The sequence below is a fragment of the Miscanthus floridulus genome, chromosome 9, assembly GCF_019320115.1.
Source record: "Miscanthus floridulus cultivar M001 chromosome 9, ASM1932011v1, whole genome shotgun sequence".
Classification (NCBI taxonomy): Eukaryota; Viridiplantae; Streptophyta; class Magnoliopsida; order Poales; family Poaceae; genus Miscanthus; species Miscanthus floridulus.
In genome coordinates, this window is record NC_089588.1 from 20,666,503 (window position 1) to 20,693,514 (window position 27,012).

Below are 27,012 nucleotides of genomic sequence, written 5' to 3' on the forward strand. Positions count from 1 at the left end.
TATCCATATTGATTCATGTCACGGATACATGCACACAACTTGTCATTGGACTTACTTATTTTCCAAGTGTACCTTCTATTTGTACATCTGTACTTGCTGTAACGGTACTACAGAAATCATTTTCATCATCCATTATGTTTCACCGCTGGTTTGCAATACGAACTGTTGGTGAATATGTTCGCCAACGGTTCGTATTATGAATCGGTAGTTAAAAGTATTTTCACCAACGGTTCAGTATACCAACCGCTGGTCAAAATATCTACACTGCTATCGTAAGTGTAAAAGGCCCATCCGACCCATCATAGCCTATGAATGGCCTCAAAGTATATAATGGGAAACTCTAGCCTCTCCTCCCACTCTTGCCTCCCCCTGTCCACATTTCACAAATGCTGGCAAAAACCAGGGATGTGAAGGGGGTTTCCAAACCGGTGGTGATGAGGTTTGTGCAATAGTGGTTGTCCTGATTTGTTAAGGTCAACTGCAATTAATTGTTGCATGTAGGTAATTGTGTACATGCAATTGGTATGAGCTCCTGTGATTTAATGAGATGAACCCCTTTTGGATGCATGGTCCCCAAGCTAGAATAACACATATGTGCACTTTTTGAGTGTGTTCCTTATATTTTTATTAGAATAAATTTCACTTATATATGTATGTTTTCCTGTTAACTTGAACAACATTAAGGTAGGGAAGAAGCATTCCAATCCCTCTAATTGCAAATGTCAGTTGTTCTGCGAAAGTAGATCAATCATACAACCTTGATGGACATTATTTTAATTTATTGATTATTGATTCATTTTGAGAGTCATAGCATTCATTAACCAAGGACAAGTAAGGAAGAGAAGATTTAACATATACAATAGAAGTACGATTTTCATGGAGAAAAACTTAGAAGGCAAAAATAACTTACGTTCGCGATTTGAATGAATATACTGCTACCCAGAAAAACAAGCTTTCCAATTCTGTTAGTCTGCATTCAATTATTTGTTTTTAAACTAAGAAGAGCAACTCCATTGTTTGCAGTCTTTCAAGGACAATATGATAAATGTTGATTCCAAAGCAACCTCAAATGCATGCAGCCCTTCGATGGCTAGTCCAAAGAGTGGTCCTCTAACCCCACAGTCCTAGGCAACTGAGTACATTCGCACATGGTACATGCACCAGATCATCACTGGGACAGACTATAACCAAGTACCTATAGCAAATCCAGAGAAGCCTGAGATGTTTGGTTATACCAATGTGCATGACTACCCCATATATGATAGTCTTGGCCCCGGCAAGAAGATAGTTGCACGTGCACAAGGTCTGCATTCCAAGACTAGTATGAACAATGGTGGCAGCTGGCTCCACTGGAGCAAAGTAGTCTTTGACTATGAAAGGTAACTCCATGTTGATCTTACTCCAAACATTTCCCTGCTGTAAATATTTGGTCTATGCACTGTCATCCTGATTTTTCATTACTACTATACTTGTAACCGCATACATTAACTTGTGACATGCATAAGTTGATTGACTTGATTGTTTAAGCATCAATGCAAGCTTACTGGATTGTTTTTATAGATTCCAGGGGTCAAGCTTTAATGCAATAGGAAATCAAGAAGGCGAATGGGCTATCGTTGGAGGGACCAGAGAGTTTGCTTTTGTGCAGGGTACCGTTACCACACATAGAGTACGAGAAAGTGGGCCCTCAAACATCAAGGAGATTCGTATCCATGCATTCTGCTACCCACCGACCACACCAGTTGAGACTAATAATGAGGTGATGTTAGCATTTTTTTTGTCCGCTTACTTTCTGCTCCCTTGTGCCAAACAGAGTGACAATCGAGCCATTATCAGACATTTTAGTTCAGAGGTAAAATTACTTAGGTGCTCATCTATATTAGTAGTAGTTGCCATTTTCATGTGTGGTGACAATAGGGTACTCACCAGAATCAATTGTCTATGCACTCATGTGTATTTCAAATGCACATTAATGCCGAAAGCACTACCATGCATGTACTAGGCCCAGCCACATATGAGTAGGTTATGTTTAAACGACAAAGATGAACATATATATTTTCCCTTGGATTCAATTTGAAAAAAAAAGTTTACCAATAGTAGTTAAATAACGATGTGCATATATACATTCTTCTCAGAAGATTCCCGTCTACTGTGAGTAAAAATGACAAGAGTACAGCATAATGAATGTAATTTAGTTGTAGTAGATAAACCTAGTTTTTTTTTGGAGAATAGATAAACCTAGTTAATCCATGTTCACTTTCTCTACTTGATGCTCCTTAATTAATTTGCCTGCATATTAGATTACTCCCTCCGTTCATCTTTTCGAGGTTGTATCTCCTGGACAAGTCGTGTACCCAAGTACTCTACTATTAATATGTCATTTGTATGATACAAATTTGTAATTTTAAGTAATAAATACTTTTGATACAAATCTAGCAATGTTTTTAATTTTGGTCACTTGTCCTAACAACACGAACTATGTTTTACAATTTCGAATGGAGTGTGTAAAAGAAATTGCAGGGTCCATGAAGATATATGATTCATTACATTTGAATAACTTTAAAAGTTAATGGGTTCAAATGAATATGTCGATTTAGCTGCATATGTTTTCTTAGAATTGGCATCTGCCTAGTTTAGTTCATTTGCACTAAAATTAAGGCAAGGAGTATATAGCTCTAGAGTACCCTAGCTAGCTTTCCAAATCCTTTGTTCTATGCTCAAATATTTGTTTAACACTAAGAAGAGGAACTCCTTCATTTACTTGCAGACTTTCGAGGACGGGATGACAATCATTGGTTCCAATGCAATCTCAAATGTGTCCAGCCCTATGGCCAATACTAGTCCACAGAGCGCTCCTGTAACCGCACAGTCCTTGAGAAAGTATAATCGCATACTGTATATGCACCAGATCATCAGTGGGCCAGACTATAACCAAGTAAATATAGCAAATCCAGAGCAGCCTGAGATGTTTGCTTACACCAATGTGCATGACTACCCCTTATATGATAGTCTTGGCCCTGGTAAAAAGCTAGTTGCACATGCCCAAGGCCTGCATACCAAGACTAGTATGAGCTATAATGGCTGGTTCCACTGGAGCAGCATAGTGTTTACTGATGAAAGGTTTGGCATTACTTAATGTTGGTCTTAAATACTTTGAACATTGAAATCTAGTATAGCTTTTTTTTAACTTTGTATGCACATAGCTCGCCATGGATTGGGCTGCTGAAAGCTGACTGGATTGTTTTATACTGTATTCCTGATCTAGATTCCAGGGCTCCAGTCTTAAAACAATAGGAAATCAAGAAGGCGACTGGGCTATTATGGGTGGGACAGGAGTGTTTACTTTCGCGCAGGGTACGGTCACCACCTGTAGGATACAAGACAATGGGTTCTCAAACATCAACAGGTTCGTATTGATGCACTATGTTGCACACCAGTTAATGGAGTACTTCCCTAGCAGCAGTTGTGGCAAAACATTAAGTGGGTACCATTTCTTTTTTATTCCAAGCATGTCTATGATATCATGATTGATGAAAAATTGAAAATACACTGCCACGATTTCTTTATTAATTTGGAGAACTTTCTGGATGTCTTTTCATAAAATATTTCAATTTGAAAATACACTGCCAACCATATGGGCCTTAACAGTATGTATTTCAATTTAACAATAACACCTACAACTTGTGTTTTTTACAGAAAATCCAAAAGACCAAAAAATTGTGTTCTTCCTAGGATTAAATGCCGTGACCTACAACTTAACAATAACACCTACTATCATTACACCAAACAATCTCTTGTAACTACATTACTTCGTAATCGTATATGAATATTTTGACTACTAAATGATGTATTTTGAAACATATACATTGCAAAACTGCTTAGAACTGCTTAAGAATATATACATTGCAAAACTCAGGTACCTTTGAAAATCAAGCAAGAAGCCTAGAACTGCTTAAGAATGTTCGATATACACATATCGCCCTTAGAATAACAAGGTCGACATATACATTGCCCTTAGACCAAAATAGCCAATGAACTCGACATCGTTGCTATGGTTTCCATGTATTTTGAAACTCGCATATGCTTTTGTCACACCCAATTTTAAGGATAAAATGGGATGCAAAATCTTATGTGCGCCCAGAGATCAGTCACACACATAAGCCGACAAATTTTGAATAGTATCATCACAAATGTTTATTACATCACGAATAAGACAGAGTTTTCAATTAGTCAAGTTACAAGATCATGGCTTTAGTTGAGCACTAGCATCATACGGTTGAAAAGATACAACTACCGAGAGATCTACTCATAAAACTATTAGCTTCATGTGTTTTAATTATATAAAAACATATATAAGATATTTTATAGATAATAGAAATTAAGTCAAATTTAAGTTTGAAATATAATACTGAAGTAAAACAAATCATACTTTATTTATAAAACCCAGTTGCACAATTATTATTCAAATTAGAGGTTAAACCATGAAATTCTAGTATTAGTGACATGATAAACATTGTCACTAACACGTAGATCTCGTTGTAATGAATCGAGCACAACTTGAATGGGTCAAAACGGATCTAAAACGCAAAAGATATGAAATAAACAAGATTTCCTTTATTAAAATAATAGATTAAATCTAACCTCGAATTTTAAAAGTTGAAAACATATCTAACAGTAGTATGAACATGGAGATTATGAAATTACGAACCTAACGCGATTTGAACGGGTCAAATCAGAGTTAAAACAGAGAAGTTATGGCTAAAACAAAATCAGTGGCAAATCTGTAAATAAGTGAAAATGTATTTTGGATCTAAACCGAAGAAACTACGCTTTCCAAAGAAGAAAACGTAACATGTGAGTGCGCTTTGTACCGCGGGTTTGAAAATAGAAAACCGGAGGGGCTCTTTTGCAATGTTGACCATCGAAGGGGTACGGATGAATATCGGCCGTCGGATCTAACATCAACGTGGCAGATGAGATGGGAGCGGGGAAAAAGAAAACCGGCTGCCGAAATAGTAAAGCCGGCGCGGTGGCGCCATTGCCGATCAAAGGGAGCTCGGCGGCGGAACTCAAAAACGGCCTACGGTGCACAATTTTCGACGGGGAAGACACGGGAGGAGAGAGGAGGTTGAGGCGAGCTCACCTAGGGCACTGGTGGGGACCTCCAAACACCTGAGACGACGCGCGGCTTGGCAAGTCGACGGCGGACAGCGGCGCATGCTAGGTCCACGGCTTTTTAGCGTCTCGGTGAGAATGGATGGATCTGGAGCTATGCGGGGGGGGTGGGGGGGGGGGGGGGGGGGGACGATGCAGCGCAGGGCTTCGACTTATATGGGGGCGGTCGGCTTAGGGCGCAAGCAACACGGTGCCGTGGTGGTGTCAAACTCCTCGGCAGCGGTAGAGTCCTAGGCGTAGACATGCTGAGGTAAGAGGCGGAGCTGAAGGGCGGGCACGGGCGGTCGGTGAGACAAGGCGGGGGACTGAGCTGTCAGTGAACCGAGGGAGAGAGAGAGGGCGCTCGCGCGGCTTCGGCCAGGGCCGGTGCATGGCCGTCGGCCCAAGAGGAAGCGACGTGCGGGGGAGTAAGAGCTGAATTTTAAAAGTTGGAAACATATCTAACAGTAGTATGAACATGGAGATTATGAAATTATGAACCTAACGCAATTTGAACGGGTCAAATCAGAGTTAAAACGGAGAAGTTATGGCTAAAACAAAATCAGTGGCAAATCTGTAAATAAGTGAAAACGTATTTTGGATCTAAACCGAAGAAACTACGCTTTCCAAAGAAGAAAACGTAACATGTGAGTGTGCTTTGTACCGCGGGTTTGAAAATAGAAAACCGGAGGGGCTCTTTTGCAATGTTGACCATCGAAGGGGTACGGATGAATATCGGCCGTCGGATCTAACATCAACGTGGCAGATGAGATGACTTCATAAGATATGTGATGCAGTAAAAGCAACCATAGTGAATAGCAAGATTTCAAACTAATGCATGCTTAAAATATACAGAAGTGTCATACAAAGTAAAAATACAAATGTGGATAAAACATATAAATCAGTCCATTGCATAAAAAGTACTTAATAAGTTTATGATATAGACTATGAAGTATCTATTATGTCTATTTTATAGAAAAAAAACAAAAAAGAAAAACATATAATTTAATATAAACAATTCTTTATAAGTCAAATGTATTAAACTATATATCTCTTAAAAAATATTTTGTACGAGAGCATGGGTTGATAAACTAATGAAAAAAATTAGGCAAGGATCATCCCCACCCAGTGCAGACCTGTGCTTGACTCAGGAGCGTGGAGCTTGGTAGCATCTGGACGTACGTGTTGTCTGCCGAGACGTGGACGGGGATGAGGTCCATGATTCCAAGTTCCAAACAATTTACAGTATTTTTTAGGAAACGCCAAGACAATTTTTTTTTTTTTGAGAAAAAGGAAACGCCAAGATAATTTGTTGAGAGGCACACACGCAAGTTGCCAAGCCCAACAACAATAGTCTCGGCAGCATGTTGGGCGGGCCGAGAGTATGGTTGCAGGCTGGCCCAGGTAAACGGACGGATCGGGACGACAAGTCACAAGTGATCCACAGACAGTTCAAACTTCAAAGAGGCTTGCCGATTGACAACAACGGATATAAGATAGGGAAAAGTTGCATTTATGCTGATTATATCTCATATTTTTCTTGTCTAAAATTTTTATATAAAATGCATTGCCCTTTGGACATATTCTACATTTGATTGACTTAGAGGTGGTTCAGTTCGCACTAAACGAACAGCTAGTGGGAGCGGCACCGCAGATGCCTTTGGCACTAGTCTTGGTCTCTGGATATATATATTTTTCAACTTAATTTACTAGTTGCTATATATATATATTTTTCCATATTAGGGCACGCACGAATCTTATAAAGACATTGTGTAATTTGCGCTATATATTTTTCCATATACTCTTATAAAGACATTGTGTAATACTATATTAGCACAATGCTATATATTTTTTTCCATATTAGGCCTTGCTTGCATGTTATCGGATTAATCTCAATCCACATGTGTTGGGGTGGATTGGGATGGAATTTAGTTCAAGTTCTACTCCAATCCACTTGAGCACATGTGGATTGATGCCAATCCGACCACGTCCAAACAAGGTTTTAGGGAATACGTTCTGTATCGGCAAGCATGTCTTTAGAAGCTCAATCTACAATAAAAAAATATTTGAAGGCGCTTATTAACAAGTCAGGAGAATCGGTTGTTTGATCAATTCTTGATGCCCTAGTATAATTAACATATACCCAATTTGTCGTTGTTTGATCACTTCTAAGCACTATGTCAACTCTTGATGGAGTCTTTATATAATATTTAATCTTCTAAGCACTATGTCAACTCTTGATGCCCTAGTATAATTAACATATACCCACTTTGTCGTTGTTTGATCAATGTGCCGGCCGGCAAGGGGCGGAGCTTGCTAAGAAACGCTGGGGTAATCGTCACTTTGGAACAGTGCAGAAAATCGATTCTCACGGATTTACCTGAAATCTGTCGTCGGTTCCAGTTGAAACCGATGCTCAGGCCTTGCTCTCCCACTGCGAGGTGCGTGCCGCCGAGCTTCTCTCCTGTTCTGACCAACTAACTGGGTCAAAGGACCAAGGCGATCGAGAAGCAGCTCTAATTTGCAGCCTGCGTGCAGGCCGCCCTCCATCTTCCAGGTTAGTGACAGATCGTTTTACTCTTAATAATCCGTGCTGTTCTAACGCTCTGCTTATTAGGAAACGCTTGTACATGCTCAATATCCCACTCGTTGTTGCGACTTAAAGACGCGCTAGAGGCAGAACGTATGACAGGCAGTTCGGCACACCACTATACTGCAGCATGCAGTGCTTTCCCTTCTTTTCCCTCTTTCATTCGCGCACAAATAAACAGGAAGCAAATTGACATCTGTTTCTGAATTTCTTTTCAAAACGAACAAGAGATCTGTATCTGTATGTGTGTAGTTTTAACAAACGAACGAGTTGCCCAGAGAAGACACGGCCACCGGCGAGCACCGAGAAACGGCACCGGAGTCACTGCGCGTGGTCGATCGACTTCGTTGCGTGAGCGCGACGGACAAGTGGGCCGTCGGCGAAGACGGACGCAGCCCATTGCGGCGGCGCACTACCAACATCACCGTATTTTTAGATAAAGGGTATTTCATACCCGGCTTCATCTACCTCGCGGTAGAATCAGGCCAATTATTACAAGATCTTGGTTTATAACCAATATTCAAAGGACAATTCTTGGCACCTCACAGCCACAAACTAAGAAAACAACCCATAAAAGAAAGTCCAGACTAAGACAGTCCAATAAACCTATTTGACAACCATCCATTGGAACTAAAAAAATGCAGAGCGGTTGTCTCCAAACGTTGACCAGCAAGAAGGAGCTGTTGTCGTGTGTCGTCATGCCGCTGCAGTCCGGCCCATTGCCTTAGCCAATAAGTTCCCCTGAATAACACCTGCAAAAAGGTTTTTGGTTTACATTTGTCAAAAACTACCTCATTTCTTGTTATCCATATTGTCCAACATAATGTTGTTGCTGCAGTTAATAACAACGAATTATGTCTCTTACTCCCTCCCTTAGACCAATTTGCAAATAAATCATCAATACTAAGAGGTGGAGATAAGCCAAACATTAAATGTACAGCGCGTACCAACATCACCGTTACAGAAAGGGGATTTATTTGCTACGCAAAGTAGTGATTTATTTGAACTAGAAACATGATTCTAGGAGACAGAATCTTCTATTAACAGAGATGGTTGCAAAGTATCGTGGTCTTCCAAAATACCAGTGATGTTCTTGAACTACAGAAACACTATTCTAGGAGACATGCTCTTTTATTATGAGAGATGTCTAGAAAGTATCAAGGTCTCCTAACATACCTAGTGATGTTCAGAACCGGCCAGTCCATTTATGCAGACAGTCCAAAACAACCAAGCCTGTAGATGAATTTTTAGAGGCAGGACACTTACAAAGGTCATCTTAAAAAATGACCTTCAATATAGGCATACCTCTTTTTTCTTTGCAAGTATAGAGGCATACCTCTTTAAGTGTACTGCCTGTATAAATTGATTAACACAGGAAGAAGTAGTTGTCAGTTTGTCACAAAAAAATTATAACTTTTGGGAAGACGAATTTTACGTCAACATTGTAGAGCTCAACAAGGTCTAAATCTTTATAGTTGACAAGGTTTTTACATGAAATTATTTAGACTGTCAAAATTTAGTTTTTAATTCTCAGATTTTATAAACTACACTTGCCTTCAACTCCCATCTCAGCCAATTGCGGGTGAGTATTAAGCTGCATGCACCGACCGGTTCAACCCAAAAGCTTTTTGACAGACCTACCAGTAATAATAATAAAAGGAATCTAACCGAAAGTAGTCACACAATGCAAAGTTTTCTTATTAAAATTGCAGTATAAAAATCTAGGCGTCTTTTTACTTATTTTGGTAGAATATATTGTGAAAATGCAATTTACAGATCATTACTTTGAAGATGTATATGTGCTCTATTGTTTTATACCATGTGCAAAATGGGACTTATTACTTGGTAGTTAATTGAATGTATACCTCAGCTATATTAAGATTGAGAGTGTGTTGTTTACATGTATCAGACCTACTATATATACTAACTACCCATCAACCTGTGCATTCGCACAGGATAGTTTAGAAAGTTTTTTTAATAGTCATACCATATATTTCTTAGGACTATAGCAACCATGTGTGGGCTAGTAGGTAAACAGGTTTTTTAGATCATTATGTGATATTTGTATACAGGATACTAACTCTAGCGTGAACGCTGGCCTGTTGAATTACTATATATATAATGATCCAAACACCTGAGATTATGAGGCTATATGGCGCCAGAATATTTGCGGGGAGTAATCACATTTAAGACAGACATATATATAGTCTTGGTGTTATAATTATAGAGATCTTGACAGGACAGAAGACGGATCCTTCCATTGATAGTGTAAGAGCAATGTATCTCAGATAATGGTTTGACATTAATAGATCTGGCTAGTTGGCGTGTAGGGCAATATATATGTTTGTGTAGTATGCAACTCTAACCCGATATACACTCAGGTCTAAATTTCTAAACCCTACAGCTATAAGCCAAATATATTGCACAAGTTTGCTGGACAGTCCTAAAGTTTGCTAGTAAAATTATAGTTGTATTTTTTTATAGATCTTTAGTAGCTATAATCAGTTGGCACTGTTAAATATTTCATGTCCAAAGTAAATACTGCACATCTTTCTCCACTTATTGATTAATTAATGAGAAAATTTGGAGGATTTCCCCTAATTTTCTCTCATTTATCTGACTGAAGAATTATTGCAATATCTTCTTCAACAACAATATACTTTATATATTTTGTATGAGTTAACTTGACATTAAGTTTAATAATCATACGGTAAAGTCGATCTGGTAGTGCAAATCACAAAGAAATTACAAAACATGTAAATATATTTGTCTCCAAGCATCAACTCTCATAAAATTTGGATGTGAGGTAGTCCAAGGTACATTTGAGGAAAGAGGCTATTTGCATCTTAATTAGGATGTTAGGTGAGCTATGTGTTGGCTCTCTTCCGCCCTGTTCTTTAGCACTACTTCAGGAGTACCTTTCAGTGAATAAATAGTATTTTCCTTTCACAACAAAGTAGCATAAGCATCAGCATAAGTCGGAGGTCGGGGGTTCAAGCCCCGGTGGCCACGAAGCGCGGGTTTTTCGCGTGAAAAACCCGCGCTTGACTTGTGACGCGCTACCGTGTGGCTGTCCAGTGGGGTCTTTCCCAGTATTAAGTTTTTTCCTATTTTTCAGTCTATTTTTGGGGTTTTTTTGGAAACCACATCACGAACCGACACTGATGTGAACCCCCCATCACTACCGGTTTGCCTGTGTCGGTTCAAAATATGGCAGTGAAGGCGGGGGAGGGGGAGGGTTGAACCGACACTGATTTGAAGATCTGGGGTAGTGAAAAGGCCAACTAAGCCTCAAGCCTATTAGAAGGCATCCACCCAAGTATTCTGATGTGAGATAGTCCACGGTACATTTGAGGAAAGAGACTATTTGGCATCTTAATTAGGATGTTAGGTGAGCTATCTGTTGGTTCTCTTCATGTTCCATATCAATCAGGATGAAGTTGGACTCAAAAAACATGTTGAGACCTGTTGTACTTATTGCATTGAGGTTACAGAATGCAAAATGGTTCTCTTCCACATTAAAATATTAATTTGTGTTAACACTGAAAGAGTGGCACTCCTCCATTGGTTTGCAGCTTCTCAAAGACAAGTCGATAAAGGAAGGCTCCAATTCAAGCTCAAATATTAGCGGCCTTTCCATGGACTGTTATCCTCAAAGTCGTCCTGTCACCCAGCAATCTGAAGGAACTGTGTTCAATCGCAAATTGTACATGCACCAGATCTTTGACGGACCAGACTATAACCATGTAAATATTGCAAATCCAGGGCAACCTCAGATGTTTGGTTGCACAAATGTCCATGACTATCCCATATATGATAGTCTTGACCCCAACGCAAAGATTGTTGCACGTGCACAAGGTCTGCATACTGAAACTTGTCTGGACTATGATAACTGGTTCCACTGGAGCAGGCTAGTGTTCCGCGATGAAAGGTTCGTACTTCAGTACTTTGATCTTAATCTATTTGGACTTTCTCTTCTATAACATTTATGCTTTTTCTGCATTGCTATCCGCCTATCCCACCTACTTTCCCTTACTAATTAAAATTCTGATACTATATCCATATTGATTCATGTCACGGATACATGCACACAACTTGTCATTGGACTTACTTATTTTCCAAGTGTACCTTCTATTTGTACATCTGTACTTGCTGTAACGGTACTACAGAAATCATTTTCATCATCCATTATGTTTCACCGCTGGTTTGCAATACGAACTGTTGGTGAATATGTTCGCCAACGGTTCGTATTATGAATCGGTAGTTAAAAGTATTTTCACCAACGGTTCAGTATACCAACCGCTGGTCAAAATATCTACACTGCTATCGTAAGTGTAAAAGGCCCATCCGACCCATCATAGCCTATGAATGGCCTCAAAGTATATAATGGGAAACTCTAGCCTCTCCTCCCACTCTTGCCTCCCCCTGTCCACATTTCACAAATGCTGGCAAAAACCAGGGATGTGAAGGGGGTTTCCAAACCGGTGGTGATGAGGTTTGTGCAATAGTGGTTGTCCTGATTTGTTAAGGTCAACTGCAATTAATTGTTGCATGTAGGTAATTGTGTACATGCAATTGGTATGAGCTCCTGTGATTTAATGAGATGAACCCCTTTTGGATGCATGGTCCCCAAGCTAGAATAACACATATGTGCACTTTTTGAGTGTGTTCCTTATATTTTTATTAGAATAAATTTCACTTATATATGTATGTTTTCCTGTTAACTTGAACAACATTAAGGTAGGGAAGAAGCATTCCAATCCCTCTAATTGCAAATGTCAGTTGTTCTGCGAAAGTAGATCAATCATACAACCTTGATGGACATTATTTTAATTTATTGATTATTGATTCATTTTGAGAGTCATAGCATTCATTAACCAAGGACAAGTAAGGAAGAGAAGATTTAACATATACAATAGAAGTACGATTTTCATGGAGAAAAACTTAGAAGGCAAAAATAACTTACGTTCGCGATTTGAATGAATATACTGCTACCCAGAAAAACAAGCTTTCCAATTCTGTTAGTCTGCATTCAATTATTTGTTTTTAAACTAAGAAGAGCAACTCCATTGTTTGCAGTCTTTCAAGGACAATATGATAAATGTTGATTCCAAAGCAACCTCAAATGCATGCAGCCCTTCGATGGCTAGTCCAAAGAGTGGTCCTCTAACCCCACAGTCCTAGGCAACTGAGTACATTCGCACATGGTACATGCACCAGATCATCACTGGGACAGACTATAACCAAGTACCTATAGCAAATCCAGAGAAGCCTGAGATGTTTGGTTATACCAATGTGCATGACTACCCCATATATGATAGTCTTGGCCCCGGCAAGAAGATAGTTGCATGTGCAGAAGGTCTGCATTCCAAGACTAGTATGAACAATGGTGGCAGCTGGCTCCACTGGAGCAAAGTAGTCTTTGACTATGAAAGGTAACTCCATGTTGATCTTACTCCAAACATTTCCCTGCTGTAAATATTTGGTCTATGCACTGTCATCCTGATTTTTCATTACTACTATACTTGTAACCGCATACATTAACTTGTGACATGCATAAGTTGATTGACTTGATTGTTTAAGCATCAATGCAAGCTTACTGGATTGTTTTTATAGATTCCAGGGGTCAAGCTTTAATGCAATAGGAAATCAAGAAGGCGAATGGGCTATCGTTGGAGGGACCAGAGAGTTTGCTTTTGTGCAGGGTACCGTTACCACACATAGAGTACGAGAAAGTGGGCCCTCAAACATCAAGGAGATTCGTATCCATGCATTCTGCTACCCACCGACCACACCAGTTGAGACTAATAATGAGGTGATGTTAGCATTTTTTTTGTCCGCTTACTTTCTGCTCCCTTGTGCCAAACAGAGTGACAATCGAGCCATTATCAGACATTTTAGTTCAGAGGTAAAATTACTTAGGTGCTCATCTATATTAGTAGTAGTTGCCATTTTCATGTGTGGTGACAATAGGGTACTCACCAGAATCAATTGTCTATGCACTCATGTGTATTTCAAATGCACATTAATGCCGAAAGCACTACCATGCATGTACTAGGCCCAGCCACATATGAGTAGGTTATGTTTAAACGACAAAGATGAACATATATATTTTCCCTTGGATTCAATTTGAAAAAAAAAGTTTACCAATAGTAGTTAAATAACGATGTGCATATATACATTCTTCTCAGAAGATTCCCGTCTACTGTGAGTAAAAATGACAAGAGTACAGCATAATGAATGTAATTTAGTTGTAGTAGATAAACCTTGTTTTTTTTTGGAGAATAGATAAACCTAGTTAATCCATGTTCACTTTCTCTACTTGATGCTCCTTAATTAATTTGCCTGCATATTAGATTACTCCCTCCGTTCATCTTTTCAAGGTTGTATCTCCTGGACAAGTCGTGTACCCAAGTACTCTACTATTAATATGTCATTTGTATGATACAAATTTGTAATTTTAAGTAATAAATACTTTTGATACAAATCTAGCAATGTTTTTAATTTTGGTCACTTGTCCTAACAACACGAACTATGTTTTACAATTTCGAATGGAGTGTGTAAAAGAAATTGCAGGGTCCATGAAGATATATGATTCATTACATTTGAATAACTTTAAAAGTTAATGGGTTCAAATGAATATGTCGATTTAGCTGCATATGTTTTCTTAGAATTGGCATCTGCCTAGTTTAGTTCATTTGCACTAAAATTAAGGCAAGGAGTATATAGCTCTAGAGTACCCTAGCTAGCTTTCCAAATCCTTTGTTCTATGCTCAAATATTTGTTTAACACTAAGAAGAGGAACTCCTTCATTTACTTGCAGACTTTCGAGGACGGGATGACAATCATTGGTTCCAATGCAATCTCAAATGTGTCCAGCCCTATGGCCAATACTAGTCCACAGAGCGCTCCTGTAACCGCACAGTCCTTGAGAAAGTATAATCGCATACTGTATATGCACCAGATCATCAGTGGGCCAGACTATAACCAAGTAAATATAGCAAATCCAGAGCAGCCTGAGATGTTTGCTTACACCAATGTGCATGACTACCCCTTATATGATAGTCTTGGCCCTGGTAAAAAGCTAGTTGCACATGCCCAAGGCCTGCATACCAAGACTAGTATGAGCTATAATGGCTGGTTCCACTGGAGCAGCATAGTGTTTACTGATGAAAGGTTTGGCATTACTTAATGTTGGTCTTAAATACTTTGAACATTGAAATCTAGTATAGCTTTTTTTTAACTTTGTATGCACATAGCTCGCCATGGATTGGGCTGCTGAAAGCTGACTGGATTGTTTTATACTGTATTCCTGATCTAGATTCCAGGGCTCCAGTCTTAAAACAATAGGAAATCAAGAAGGCGACTGGGCTATTATGGGTGGGACAGGAGTGTTTACTTTCGCGCAGGGTACGGTCACCACCTGTAGGATACAAGACAATGGGTTCTCAAACATCAACAGGTTCGTATTGATGCACTATGTTGCACACCAGTTAATGGAGTACTTCCCTAGCAGCAGTTGTGGCAAAACATTAAGTGGGTACCATTTCTTTTTTATTCCAAGCATGTCTATGATATCATGATTGATGAAAAATTGAAAATACACTGCCACGATTTCTTTATTAATTTGGAGAACTTTCTGGATGTCTTTTCATAAAATATTTCAATTTGAAAATACACTGCCAACCATATGGGCCTTAACAGTATGTATTTCAATTTAACAATAACACCTACAACTTGTGTTTTTTACAGAAAATCCAAAAGACCAAAAAATTGTGTTCTTCCTAGGATTAAATGCCGTGACCTACAACTTAACAATAACACCTACTATCATTACACCAAACAATCTCTTGTAACTACATTACTTCGTAATCGTATATGAATATTTTGACTACTAAATGATGTATTTTGAAACATATACATTGCAAAACTGCTTAGAACTGCTTAAGAATATATACATTGCAAAACTCAGGTACCTTTGAAAATCAAGCAAGAAGCCTAGAACTGCTTAAGAATGTTCGATATACACATATCGCCCTTAGAATAACAAGGTCGACATATACATTGCCCTTAGACCAAAATAGCCAATGAACTCGACATCGTTGCTATGGTTTCCATGTATTTTGAAACTCGCATATGCTTTTGTCACACCCAATTTTAAGGATAAAATGGGATGCAAAATCTTATGTGCGCCCAGAGATCAGTCACACACATAAGCTGACAAATTTTGAATAGTATCATCACAAATGTTTATTACATCACGAATAAGACAGAGTTTTCACATAAATGTAGCGGAAGTAATAAAAGATCTCTCGCGGAAGCTCCATTTCACAGGGACGTCGACTGGTTGACCACAAGTCTAGAAGTCCTCAGGAAAATCATCATACCCATAGCCATCTGTTACCCATCCGGAATTTTTATCCAAGTAATGAAAATAAACAAGCGTAAGTACTTGTCGTACTCAACAAGTGTAACATGGGGTTCATGAGGCTCAAAAGGCTTGACATAGGTTTAACAGCATTCAGCTTTTAGTTGTCACAATTTTAGCTTAAGAGTAGCAACAAGTTGTTTCAATTCCCAATGTAGAACACATGATCAATGTAAACATGAATAATGAATAGCATAAACAATAATACTTAGTGTTCATCTATTCCATAAGGGTTCCAAGGCCACTCATGACCGTGAGCATGGCTGATATACCAATTTTACACTCTGCAGAGGTTGTACACTTTCACTGTGAGTCGTGATACCCATATGCCCGGATTTATAACTCCCAAAACACTTCCAAGGTGAGCAGGCAAGGGTCACTATGAAGCCTTTCAAAGGTTCGTCTAACAAGTTAGGGCCATTATATTCACTCGGCAAACGGATATAGAGCCCTCCTTCCCGATGGCACAATGATGCACAGCCTATACTCAAGGGGATAGAGGCCGCACTATACCCGATTCATCAAGCCATTCTTACGCCAATAAAGATAACCACTAACAAGCTAGAAAAGGTCCTCATACTGAGCTAAAGCCAGAGCCGTGTAGCCCTCATAGCTGTACTATAAGTCCCGGATGATCACTTACAGATAAGTCCTTAGGGAGAGGAATCAGAAGCATTTAGAAAGTAGCTAAACACTCTAGCCCCCTGTTTATTGCGTATACCATTAGTCAAGTTACAAGATCATGGTTTAATTGAGCACTAGCAAAGCTACCCAATGCATATGCCATAGGTGGCAAGGTATAAGTTCAATTCTAGGGAATCCCTATCAAGGTGACACATGCAACATGCATTTAATGTATTAAAGTGAATAGGAAACAAGGATGATCCCATGCTATACTTGCCTTGAGCAAAGCACTCCTGTTGATCCTGCTCGTCAAAGTAGTACTCTTGATCTCCCACGAATTGCTCACCGTCTATACTCGATAACCACAGCAACACACAAGCATCCAGGAGCAATCATGCATATCAAACAAAAGCTATAGATTAGAATAGTACACCAACAGCTTAAGATCAAGATGAAAAGTTTGGAAAACGAATCTACGTCTTGCTATGAACACACAGATGTGAAGATCACAAAAATCGGAGCTAAAATGAAGAAGTTATGAATTAAACAAGATTTCTTATAGTAAAATAATAGATTAAATCTAACCTTGAATTTTAAAAGTTGAAAACATGTCCATCAGTAGTATGAACATGTAGATTAATTAATTACAAACCTAACGCAACTTGAACGGATCAAATCGGAGTTAAAATAGAGATTTTATGGCTAAAACAAATCTAGTGGCAAAACTATAAATAGCTAAAAACGTATTTTCAATCTAACCGAGCCAAAGTACGCTTTCAGAAAAAGAAAACGGAATCAGGAAACACGCTTTGGACTGCGGGTTAAGTCTCAGATAATTATCAGGGTGTTTTTGAAAAACTCGCAGCGAAGGGGTACCGGCCATCCACGGCCGTTGGATTAGAGATGGACGGCCGAGATGCAAGCTTGACTGGCCGAAAGAGGACCGACGGCGGGTTGACCGCGGTGGCGCCATTGCTGGTGTTGTAACACAGCCTCCGAGAGTGGCAGAGACCTATGCGGCCAGCAGTTCGCAAAGACGTCTCCGACCAACTACCTAAGCAAAGGCCCAGCTACCACGCCTCCAGACCCAGAAAGATGACGGTTTCTTAGACCGCTTGCAGGACGCTGCCGGTGACCCTGGCGCAGCCTCCACTCGGTTAGCTCGTAGGCGTCTCCGGGCGGAGGGGGCGGAGGCCGCCCTGCTGCAAGGCTAATCAAGTGCCAACATTACCTATGTGTGTGTGCAGGTAACCAGAGGAAGGCGCTTGTGGACGGCGCGGGCGCACCGGCTCGGCCTCCGCTCGTAGGGGCAGAGACCCAAGCAGGAGGACGGCAATACTGGGCGTCGGGGGTCTGCGGCCTCGGCGTCCCAGGGGCGGAAACCGACGGCGGAGGTCCAGAGGCCCATCGCCGAATCCTGAGGCCTGATTGGCTGGTTGATCGCGCAGGCCCAGTACCTGAGGGTGGCATGACAAGATTACCCCCAAGATGAAAGGCGAGTAGTGGAATATTCTGAGAATGTACTGTAGCAGTTGAAGGGTACTATTGTAAACTCTGTAAAAGTAGTAGTTGAGCCCTATAAATAGGGAACACTTGTAACAGTACAGGTGGTTGGAGAATGAATGAATGAAACCCTAGTTTTACGTGCCATTTCCCTACACGCCCACTTTGTCGTGCCTGTTTCCCGAGCCTCCGCCTGAGGGCAGCGCTTAGCGGGTGGAGGCCTCTACCCCCTCCACACTGTCTGAGACCGCAAGTCTCAACATTGGCGCCCATCGTGGTTTAGCCAAGGCAAACCAACGATGGCAGGGAAAAGAAAAACCACAACCAGAGCAGCAATGACCACAGGTTAGAGAGGAAGGCCTAGGCGCACCACTCGTAGCACCTACGCAACCTCTCCAGCGGAGGATGACACTAGAGTAGATGTCTAGGGTCAACCACCGGAACCCCAAGATCTAGAGATTCAAGATCCGGAGGCCCAACCAAATTCAGGCACAACACTCGAGCAAGAACTGCAATAGCTACAAGCACAGTTGCAAAGAGTGCAACAAGAAATAGACAGAATGGCAGCAGCATTCACAGCTAATCCACAAGCTACTCAAGCATCAGCACAAGCAGCAGAACTAAGGCAGTAGTTGGCAGTCCTACATGCTAAGATGCTAAGTATGCAGCATGCAGTACCAGCGTCAACCTCCGCAATCCCAACCTTCGCAGCAACACCAACTGCAACCATACGTCTGCCAGTGATCAACCCAACCACGATGCCATCTCAGGTGATGCGGAGGCCTATCGATCCCAAGTCCCCACTCTCTGAAGGCATACAACAATCGCCATGGCCAACGGCGTACAAGCCAATCACACTACCAAAGTTCAACGGAAAGACAGACCCCCATCAGTTCATTATGAGTTACGAGGCAGCAGTAGCCTCCGCCGGCAGAGACGACGCCGTCCTAGCAAAGTCATTTGTTATTGCTGCCGAAGGTGACGCGTTGGCTTGGTATTCCATGCTCAAACCAAGCACGGTCTATTCTTGGGAAAACCTCTGGGACAAGATATTGGCAAATTTCAAGGGGCTAACAGCACAGTCGCTCACATCCACAGATCTGTTCCAGTGCAAGCAAATGCAGAGAGACACTACACGACTACTTCTGGAAATTCGTGCAACTAAAGGCGAAGGCACCAGACATCCCAGACGAGATCGCCATTGAAGCAGCGATCAAAGGCCTCCGAATCGGGCCGTTCACAGCACACCTAGCAAGAAAGAAACCAACTTCCATACAACAGTTGTATGATGAGTTCGAGAAATACTGCAGATCAGACAATGACCTATGGAAAAGGCTGGAGGAGCAGGGTCAAAACAGACAGCAAAAACTCCCAGAAGAGCTATACGAACCAGAATGCATCAAATCAGAAACCAGGCCAGGGGCAAGTGCTCAGCATCGAGGGTCAACCTTACCCCAAACAAGGGCAACTGGTAGCGCCAGCAGGGCTGGAGACCTAGACCAAGAACCAAGGTCGGCAAGGTTACCAAGGCAAAAACTGGAACAAAAACCAAAAGCAGAAACAACGTAGGCCATATTGCGTTTTTCACGGCGAAAGCGCAGGGCACAGCACCAAAGATTATTTGGAGACAAAAGAGACACAGGAAAGGATGAAGAACAAGCAGACTGCCCAACCTCCGACACAGTAGAGCGCAAGAGAGGTCAACACCACCTACACAACTGGCCACCAGCAGTACTGCCCAATGTACCCAGCGCTAAACGCAAACCAAATACATCCCTCCACACTGGCCTCTGCCTATGACCCAAACTTCCTACCAGCATGGCGGTCAGCGCCTTCGCAGCATCCTCCGGCGGGTAACTATAGGTCGGAGGCAAGCCTGACCTACATAAACCCAAAACCTCCCCACATAACCTACCTCGAAACAAACCAACCGCCACAAAACCAAAGCAGGTTCGAGCATCCACCGCAACAGCAGCACATGCAGCAACTGCCTCTACCGCCACCTCACAACCAACCCCCAACACCAAAAATGAGCCAAACCCAGAAAACCAAGTCAACCCTCATGGAGCACTACCAACAATAGGCATGATACTACCAATCGCCGGAGGATCATCAATGGAGTTTCAAACGAAAAAGCAGAAAAAGGATCACCTCCGCCTGGTAAACAACGTAGAAGTCCAAGGCCCAGCAAAATACAAAGATTGGTCCAGAGTCCCAATCACCTTCATAGAAGAAGATCTCCAGCTAGAAAGCTACCCTCACACAGACGCAATGGTAATCAAGACAAACATAGCAGCATGGGAGATAAGTAGAGTGTTGATTGACACTGGCAGTTCAGCAGACATCATCTTTGCAAATACCTTTGACCAAATGAAGCTCAGCAAGAATCAACTACAGCCCTCCGAATCCCCTTTGATAGGATTCGGAGGCAAGCAGATACAAGCACTAGGAAAGATATCACTCCCAGTGTCGTTTGGAACCCAAGCAAATGCTAGAACCGAATACATAACCTTCGACATCGTCGATCAGTATTACCCATACAATGCCATCTTGGGCAGAGGATTCACAACCAAATTCAACGCAGCCCTGCATATGGCCTACTTGTGCATCAAAATACCAGCACTCCATGGTATTATCATAGTCCGAGGCAGCCAGAAAGAAGCAAGAAACATAGAAAAAGCAATCCACAGAGCCCAAAGAAACATCAATGCAGTCGAGTCGGCAGACAAAGAACTAGAGCCTCCGGATATGCCTAGAGGAAAAATAGATATGGTAGGTCAAGAAGAGACAAAGGTGATCCCTCTAGAAAAGGAGTTACCAGACAGAAAAGTAACAATCAGCTCAGAATTGAGCAAAGCAGAGGAGGAAGAGCTCATGGAAACTCTAGTAAAAAACAAAGACATCTTCGCCTGGTCAGTCTCTGACCTCCAGGGAGTCAGCAGGGACATCATACAGCATGAATTGGATATCAATGAAAACATGAGGCCAAGAAAGCAGAAACAGAGAAAAATGTCAGAGGACAGAATCCTAGCAGCAAAGGCGGAGGTGCAAAGATTGCTAGATGCAAAAGTCATCAGGGAAGTCAAGTATTCAGAATGGCTTGCAAACGTAGTACTGGTATCAAAGAAGAATGGCAAAATGAGAATGTGCATAGATTTCATAGATCTGAACAAAGCTTGCAAAAAAGACCCTTTCCCATTGCCAAGAATAGATGCCTCCGTCGACAAGGCAGCCAGATGCCAGAGGTTTTCTCTCCTCGACTGTTTCTCTGGGTATCACCAAATCTGGATGAAAAAAGAAGACAAAGACAAGACAAGTTTCACCACTCCATTCGGGACATATTGCTACACCAGAATGCCGGAGGGCCTCAAAAATGCCGGAGCAACCTTTGCCAGAATGACAAAGGAAGTTTTGGGCTCACAACTAGATAGAAACATCATAGCCTACGTCGACGACATAGTGGTCATGAGCAAGAACAAGGATGATCATGTCTCCGACTTATAGGAGACCTTCGCCAACCTCAGGACAGCTGGCCTCTGCCTCAACCTAGAAAAATGTATATTTGGAGTCACAAAAAGGAAGATGCTCGGATACATCATAAGCAGCGAAGGCATCAAAGTGAACCTAGACAAAACCAGAGCAATAATGACAATGGCAGAACCCAAAAACAAGAAAGAAGTGCAAAAGCTGACGGGAAGAATAGCAGCGCTCAACAGATTCATCTCAAAATCAGCAGAACGCAGCCTACCCTTCTTCCAAGCCCTGAGGGGCGGAGACAACTTCGAGTGGGGGTCCAAGCAGTCGGAGGCATTTCATAACTTGAAAGAGTATCTAGCAAACTCACTGATGGTCTCCGTCCCAGAATCGGACAGCCACCTATTGCTATATGTGGCGGCCTCCGACAATGCAGTCAGCGCAGTGTTAGTTCACGAGCTGGAAAAAGAATCAGGCAAAACTCAAAAGCCAGTTTATTTTATCTCAGAAGCACTGTCCGGAGCCAAGTTAAACTACATTGAGGTAGAAAAAGTTGCCTACGCAGTGCTGATGGCATCAAGAAAACTAAAGCATTATTTCCAAGCCCATGAAATCTCAGTCCCAACATCGCTGCCACTGCAAGACTTGCTCAGAAACAAAGAAGCCTCTGGCAGAATAGGCAAATGGGCTACAAAGCTATCACAGTTTGGTATCTCGTATGTCCCCAGAACATCAATAAAATCACAAGCACTAGCCGATTTTGTAGCAGATTGGACACCTCCGACAGAGCCCAAGGTACAACCAACCACTCAAGGCTGGATAGCATTCACGGATGGAGCCTAGGGCCAAGCCGGAGCAGGAGCCTCCGCCATCCTAATGGCACCCTCCGGTGTTAGACTGAAATACGCAGTAAGGCTAGAGTTCAAATCAACAAACAACATAGCAGAATATGAAGGCCTGATCCTAGAGCTCAGTAAAGCAAAGGCCCTAGGGGCAAAAACATTGACAGTCAAAATAGATTCTCAAGTGGTTACTGGCCAAGTAGAGAAAAAATACACAGCAAGAGAGCCAGAACTCATCAAATACCTATCTGTTGTCAGAAATTTGGAGCGGAGATTCGAGGGCTTCACCCTGAAGCACATCCCAAGATCAGAAAATGCAGAGGCAGATGAACTAGCAAAAGCTGCGGCAAACAACCTGCCACTACCACCAAACACTTTTTACCAGATCCTGAAGTTTCCGACAACTGCGGAGACATCTAAGGCACCTAAGCCCATACTACACCTGCAAAATGAAGATTGGAGAAAGGCCATAATAGAATTCTTAGAAGGCAAAACCACTGAAGAAGATGAAGCAAAAGCAGCAAGAATACAGGCCAGGGCAAGATATTACACAATCATAGATGGTGTACTATATAAGAAAGGAGTAGTCCAGCCTCTCCTCAAATGCATATCGTAGAGCGAAGGCATAGAGTTGCTTCAAGAAATACACTCAGGAATTTGCGGGTCGCACATTGGCTCTAGAGCATTATCAGCAAAGGCAATAAGGCAAGGCTTTTATTGGCCAACACACATACAAGACGTAGAGCAGACAGTCAGAACATGCAAAGCATGCCAAACATTCTCTCCCAGGCAGTCAAAACCATTATCGGAGACACAGCTTATACCTCCAACATGGCCGCTACAAAGATGGGGTATGGACCTGGTCGGCCCATTACCACCATCCCAAGGAGGAAACATATTCACAGTAGTGGTAGTAGAATATTTTACAAGATGGATAGAAGCAAAGCCACTGGCGAAGATAACCTCAGAAACTATCAGAAAATTCTTCTGGCAAAACATCATTTGCAGATTCGGTGTACCGAGGATTCTGACAGTAGACAATGGAAAACAATTCGATTTAGAGAACTTCAAAGAATTCTGCAAAAGTATTGGGACAAAACTAGCCTTCGCCTCAGTATACCACCTAGAGTCCAATGGTGCTGTGGAAAGAGCAAATAGAATAGTGTTTTCAGCAATATCAAAAACATTGTTGGGCCTACGCAAAGAAAAATGGGTAGATGAATTACCCAGAGTGATTTGGTCACACAATACATCTATCTCAAGAACACCATTCAAACTGCTTTATGGAGAAGAGGCCATGATGCCAAAAGAAATCAAGCACGAAAGCCTCCGCACAATGAGACAGCTAATGTTGCAAGATGAAGAATATGCAAAAGAAACAATAGAAGCCATAAGACTAGAAGCAGTCGAAAACATTGCAAAATATCAGTCCCAAACCAAGAAGTGGAGAGACTCTCAGGTGGTAAGAAAAGACATAAAACACAGAGACCTCGTACTCAGAAGAAAACCCAACGCACAACTTGTTGGCAAACTGCAACCGAAATGGGAAGGCCCATACACAGCAACGACAACAGGCCGCCCTGGCTCTTTCCACTTGACCGACAGCGAAGGTGTCACGACAACCCACACCTGGAATATTGATAGCCTCCACAGATACTACATCTAGGCAATGTACCAAAGGGCAACCTTCGCAAATAATAAGCGGAGGACCCTCCGTTCATTTACCTTTCAGCTCTTTTTTTCTTCAACCCAAAAAATGTAAAAGAGCCTGTACTCTTTTCCTCATAGGGGAACTCGAAGCGGAGGTGAGGTTTTTAACGAGGCAGGCTCAATGTAAAAATCCTCTAGAAGTATAAAGAGGTAATTCCCCAAAAGAACTCTTGAAAAGTCCAAAACCGAAAGCGGCCAGCTCTGGCACCGGAATATTCGGTGAACAAAAATAAGCACAGGTCCTTTCAAAGCACCGGCCACAGGCATTGTCAATTTGAAACAACCTCTATGGCCAAACAGGCCTTCGACCTTGACAAACACCTGTCCAAATTCAGGCATCAAGGCAGAAACCACCTTGGCCAAACAGGCCTCCGACCCTTGACGAAGACCTGAACAAATTCAGGCATTAAGGCAGAAACCACCTTGGCCAAATAGGCCTCCAACCCTTGACAAAGACCTGTCCAAATTCAGGCATCAAGGCAGAAACCACCTTGGCCAAATAGGCCTCCGACCCTTGACGAAGACCTGAACAAATTCAGGCATCAAGGCAGAAACCACCTTGGCCAAACAGGCCTCCGACCCTTGACGAAGACCTGAACAAATTCAGGCATCAAGGCAAAAACAACCTCGGCCAACCAGGCCTCCGACCTTAACAAAAACCACCCCAAGCATCAGGGGCAACACCATTGTGGCGCTAGAACCAGGAAAAAGGTCTCCGCCATCGAAAACAGCAAAAGAGGAAAATGTCTGACAAAACACTGTCACCATTATGGCGCTAGGCCTATTTACTTCAAAAGATCTCAAAAGGAACGAATAATTCAAGCAAGATATAGGCCATCAAAGCCAAGATACGTTCCAACTAACAACGTACCAAAAAGTTAACACCCAAAAGCCACCACCCCACTATAAAATGGGCTCCCCCCATGCCCTTAAAACCTCAGTCAGCATAGGGCACAAGGGGGGAAGAAGGTAGTGCACAAGCACAAGCCACAACAACAGCCATGGAGGCAGGGGTCTCCTTAGATATCTATGTCGGCCATAGAAATTGTACGAAAACTCATAAAATTGGAGGCACCAGTAGACGGTCGGAGACAGTGGAAAAAGAGACAGGAACTACGGCACGGTGATGAACAGCGCAGGCCTACGAAAGAAGGGGGATATTGCATGAAATGTCGTAAAAACATGGGGCAGAGGTCCTGGCCACCACCTCAAGTACGCCTCCGCCGGACAAAAAACTGCCAACACTTCTACCCCGACCATCAAGCAAGCATAGAGAAGGAGAGAACATGGGGCAGAGGTCCTGGCCACCACCTCTGTATCACGCACGTTCGCCCAAGCAAAGGCCCACGGTGTGCAAGCTCGGGACTAGATGAGATATGTAAACCAGCACAACAGACATAAGCCCCCGCACAAACAATCAAGAAAGTAAACCTGTTTTGTATTCCATAAAATGTCAAGTACCATTCTTACAGGACACAAACTTACAATAAAATCCAAACTATTGTGGTGGAGGTCCGCGCCAAGCAAGCGCGCGAGTAAACCCAGCACGCTCGTCGTCTATGTCAAACTTAACTGACTTAAACACGTCGCACGCCAATACTCCCAAAGCTCTCCGCTCACATAAATACCATCGTTGTAGAGAGTCAAAGGCGCAACATCTTGTGCAGGCTCCCGATTCGGAACCTATGCAAGATTAAAATTTTCCACAAGATCATTCAGAACAAAAGAAACTTTATTTACAAGAGTCCAACTGGACTACAATATACAAGTCAAAACAGGTAAGTCCTACAAAGAGCCTTGACCTCCGGCGCCCCGGCCGCTGCAGAAGTCCCTGGAACAGAGCCCACATCAACTGTGGGCGGGGACGGCGCCTGCGGCCTCCGACCATCACCACCGCCGATCGTAGCGCCCATCGGAGTGCCAGCGGTGGCGGAGGCGCCACCCGCGGTCGCCGAGTGCGGAACTGGCGGAGGCCTGCCCGCAAGATTCTTCTGCGCATCCTATAGCACAACCTAAAATATCAGGGGCACAGGCAATGAAAGCCTTCACAGCTTCGCAAAAAGCAAGGAGAGAAAAATAGCGGCTACAAAGACTAGAAATACCTTCGCCCTCTTTTCCTCTGCCAGTTTTCGGGCAGCAGGTCTCCCAAATGGAGCCCAAAAGTACCCAATGAAATTTCTCAAGGTTTTCACAAACCAATAGAAGTCTCACCAAGCTCCTCCGGACCCGACAGCGCTCCCTCTAGAATACTTTCGGTATGCATACACCCGCCGCGCACCAAAAGCTTGGCGTAATTCGCTACTCTCACCAGCGCCCCATAGTCCGTGCAGCCATTGATCAGACCGGGGAGCTTCATAAGGTGACGCTTTAGCTAGGAGGCGAGGGCGTAGACGCTGTCTTCCTCTGGAGGAGCAGAGGTTTCGCCTCTGAACTCGGCGACGATGGCCCGGTAATGGCCAACGGTTGCAGCAAGGACCCCCTTGACTGAGTCCAAATGCCTCATCGTCAAAGACAGCTGCTCCCCCACCGTAGCTACGGATTCCTTCTCAGAGGCCAGCTGTTGCCGGAGACCCTCGGCCAACTCGTTCACCCTACGGGCCTGCTTGGCGGACAAAGCTTCTGCATCCCGGGCCTTGGTGAGATCGGCACTAAAAGCCTCCTTTTCTTGTTCCTTCTCCATCAGAGAA

The 27,012-nt window shown here is 42.5% G+C and overlaps 2 protein-coding genes across 2 annotated transcripts; both read left to right on the forward strand.

The window, feature by feature from the left end:
* Positions 1–1,102: 1,102 nt before the first annotated feature.
* Positions 1,103–3,527, forward strand: LOC136479403 (uncharacterized). Its single transcript, XM_066477280.1, has 4 exons — positions 1,103–1,379; positions 1,561–1,764; positions 2,851–3,120; positions 3,266–3,527. Exons 1-4 carry the CDS (start codon positions 1,156–1,158, stop codon positions 3,525–3,527), a joined length of 960 nt encoding a protein of 319 aa, XP_066333377.1. The 5' UTR covers positions 1,103–1,155.
* A 7,827-nt stretch (positions 3,528–11,354) lies between these two features.
* Positions 11,355–18,288, forward strand: LOC136479404 (uncharacterized). The gene is made up of 6 exons (XM_066477281.1): positions 11,355–11,675; positions 13,361–13,564; positions 14,651–14,920; positions 15,066–15,206; positions 17,918–17,952; positions 18,044–18,288. Exons 1-6 carry the CDS (start codon positions 11,383–11,385, stop codon positions 18,286–18,288), a joined length of 1,188 nt encoding a protein of 395 aa, XP_066333378.1. The 5' UTR covers positions 11,355–11,382.
* The last annotated feature ends 8,724 nt before the right edge of the window (positions 18,289–27,012 follow it).

Coding starts and splice junctions, on each gene's coding strand:
- LOC136479403 (XM_066477280.1), top strand. CDS start 1,156: ATGCACCAGATCATCACTGGGACAGACTATAACCAAGTACCTATAGCA. Junction 1,380..1,560: donor GTAGTCTTTGACTATGAAAG/GTAACTCCATGT, acceptor TTGTTTTTATAG/ATTCCAGGGGTCAAGCTTTA. Junction 1,765..2,850: donor GAGACTAATAATGAGGTGAT/GTTAGCATTTTT, acceptor TAGTCCACAGAG/CGCTCCTGTAACCGCACAGT.
- LOC136479404 (XM_066477281.1), top strand. CDS start 11,383: ATGGACTGTTATCCTCAAAGTCGTCCTGTCACCCAGCAATCTGAAGGA. Junction 11,676..13,360: donor CTAGTGTTCCGCGATGAAAG/GTTCGTACTTCA, acceptor TTGTTTTTATAG/ATTCCAGGGGTCAAGCTTTA. Junction 13,565..14,650: donor GAGACTAATAATGAGGTGAT/GTTAGCATTTTT, acceptor TAGTCCACAGAG/CGCTCCTGTAACCGCACAGT.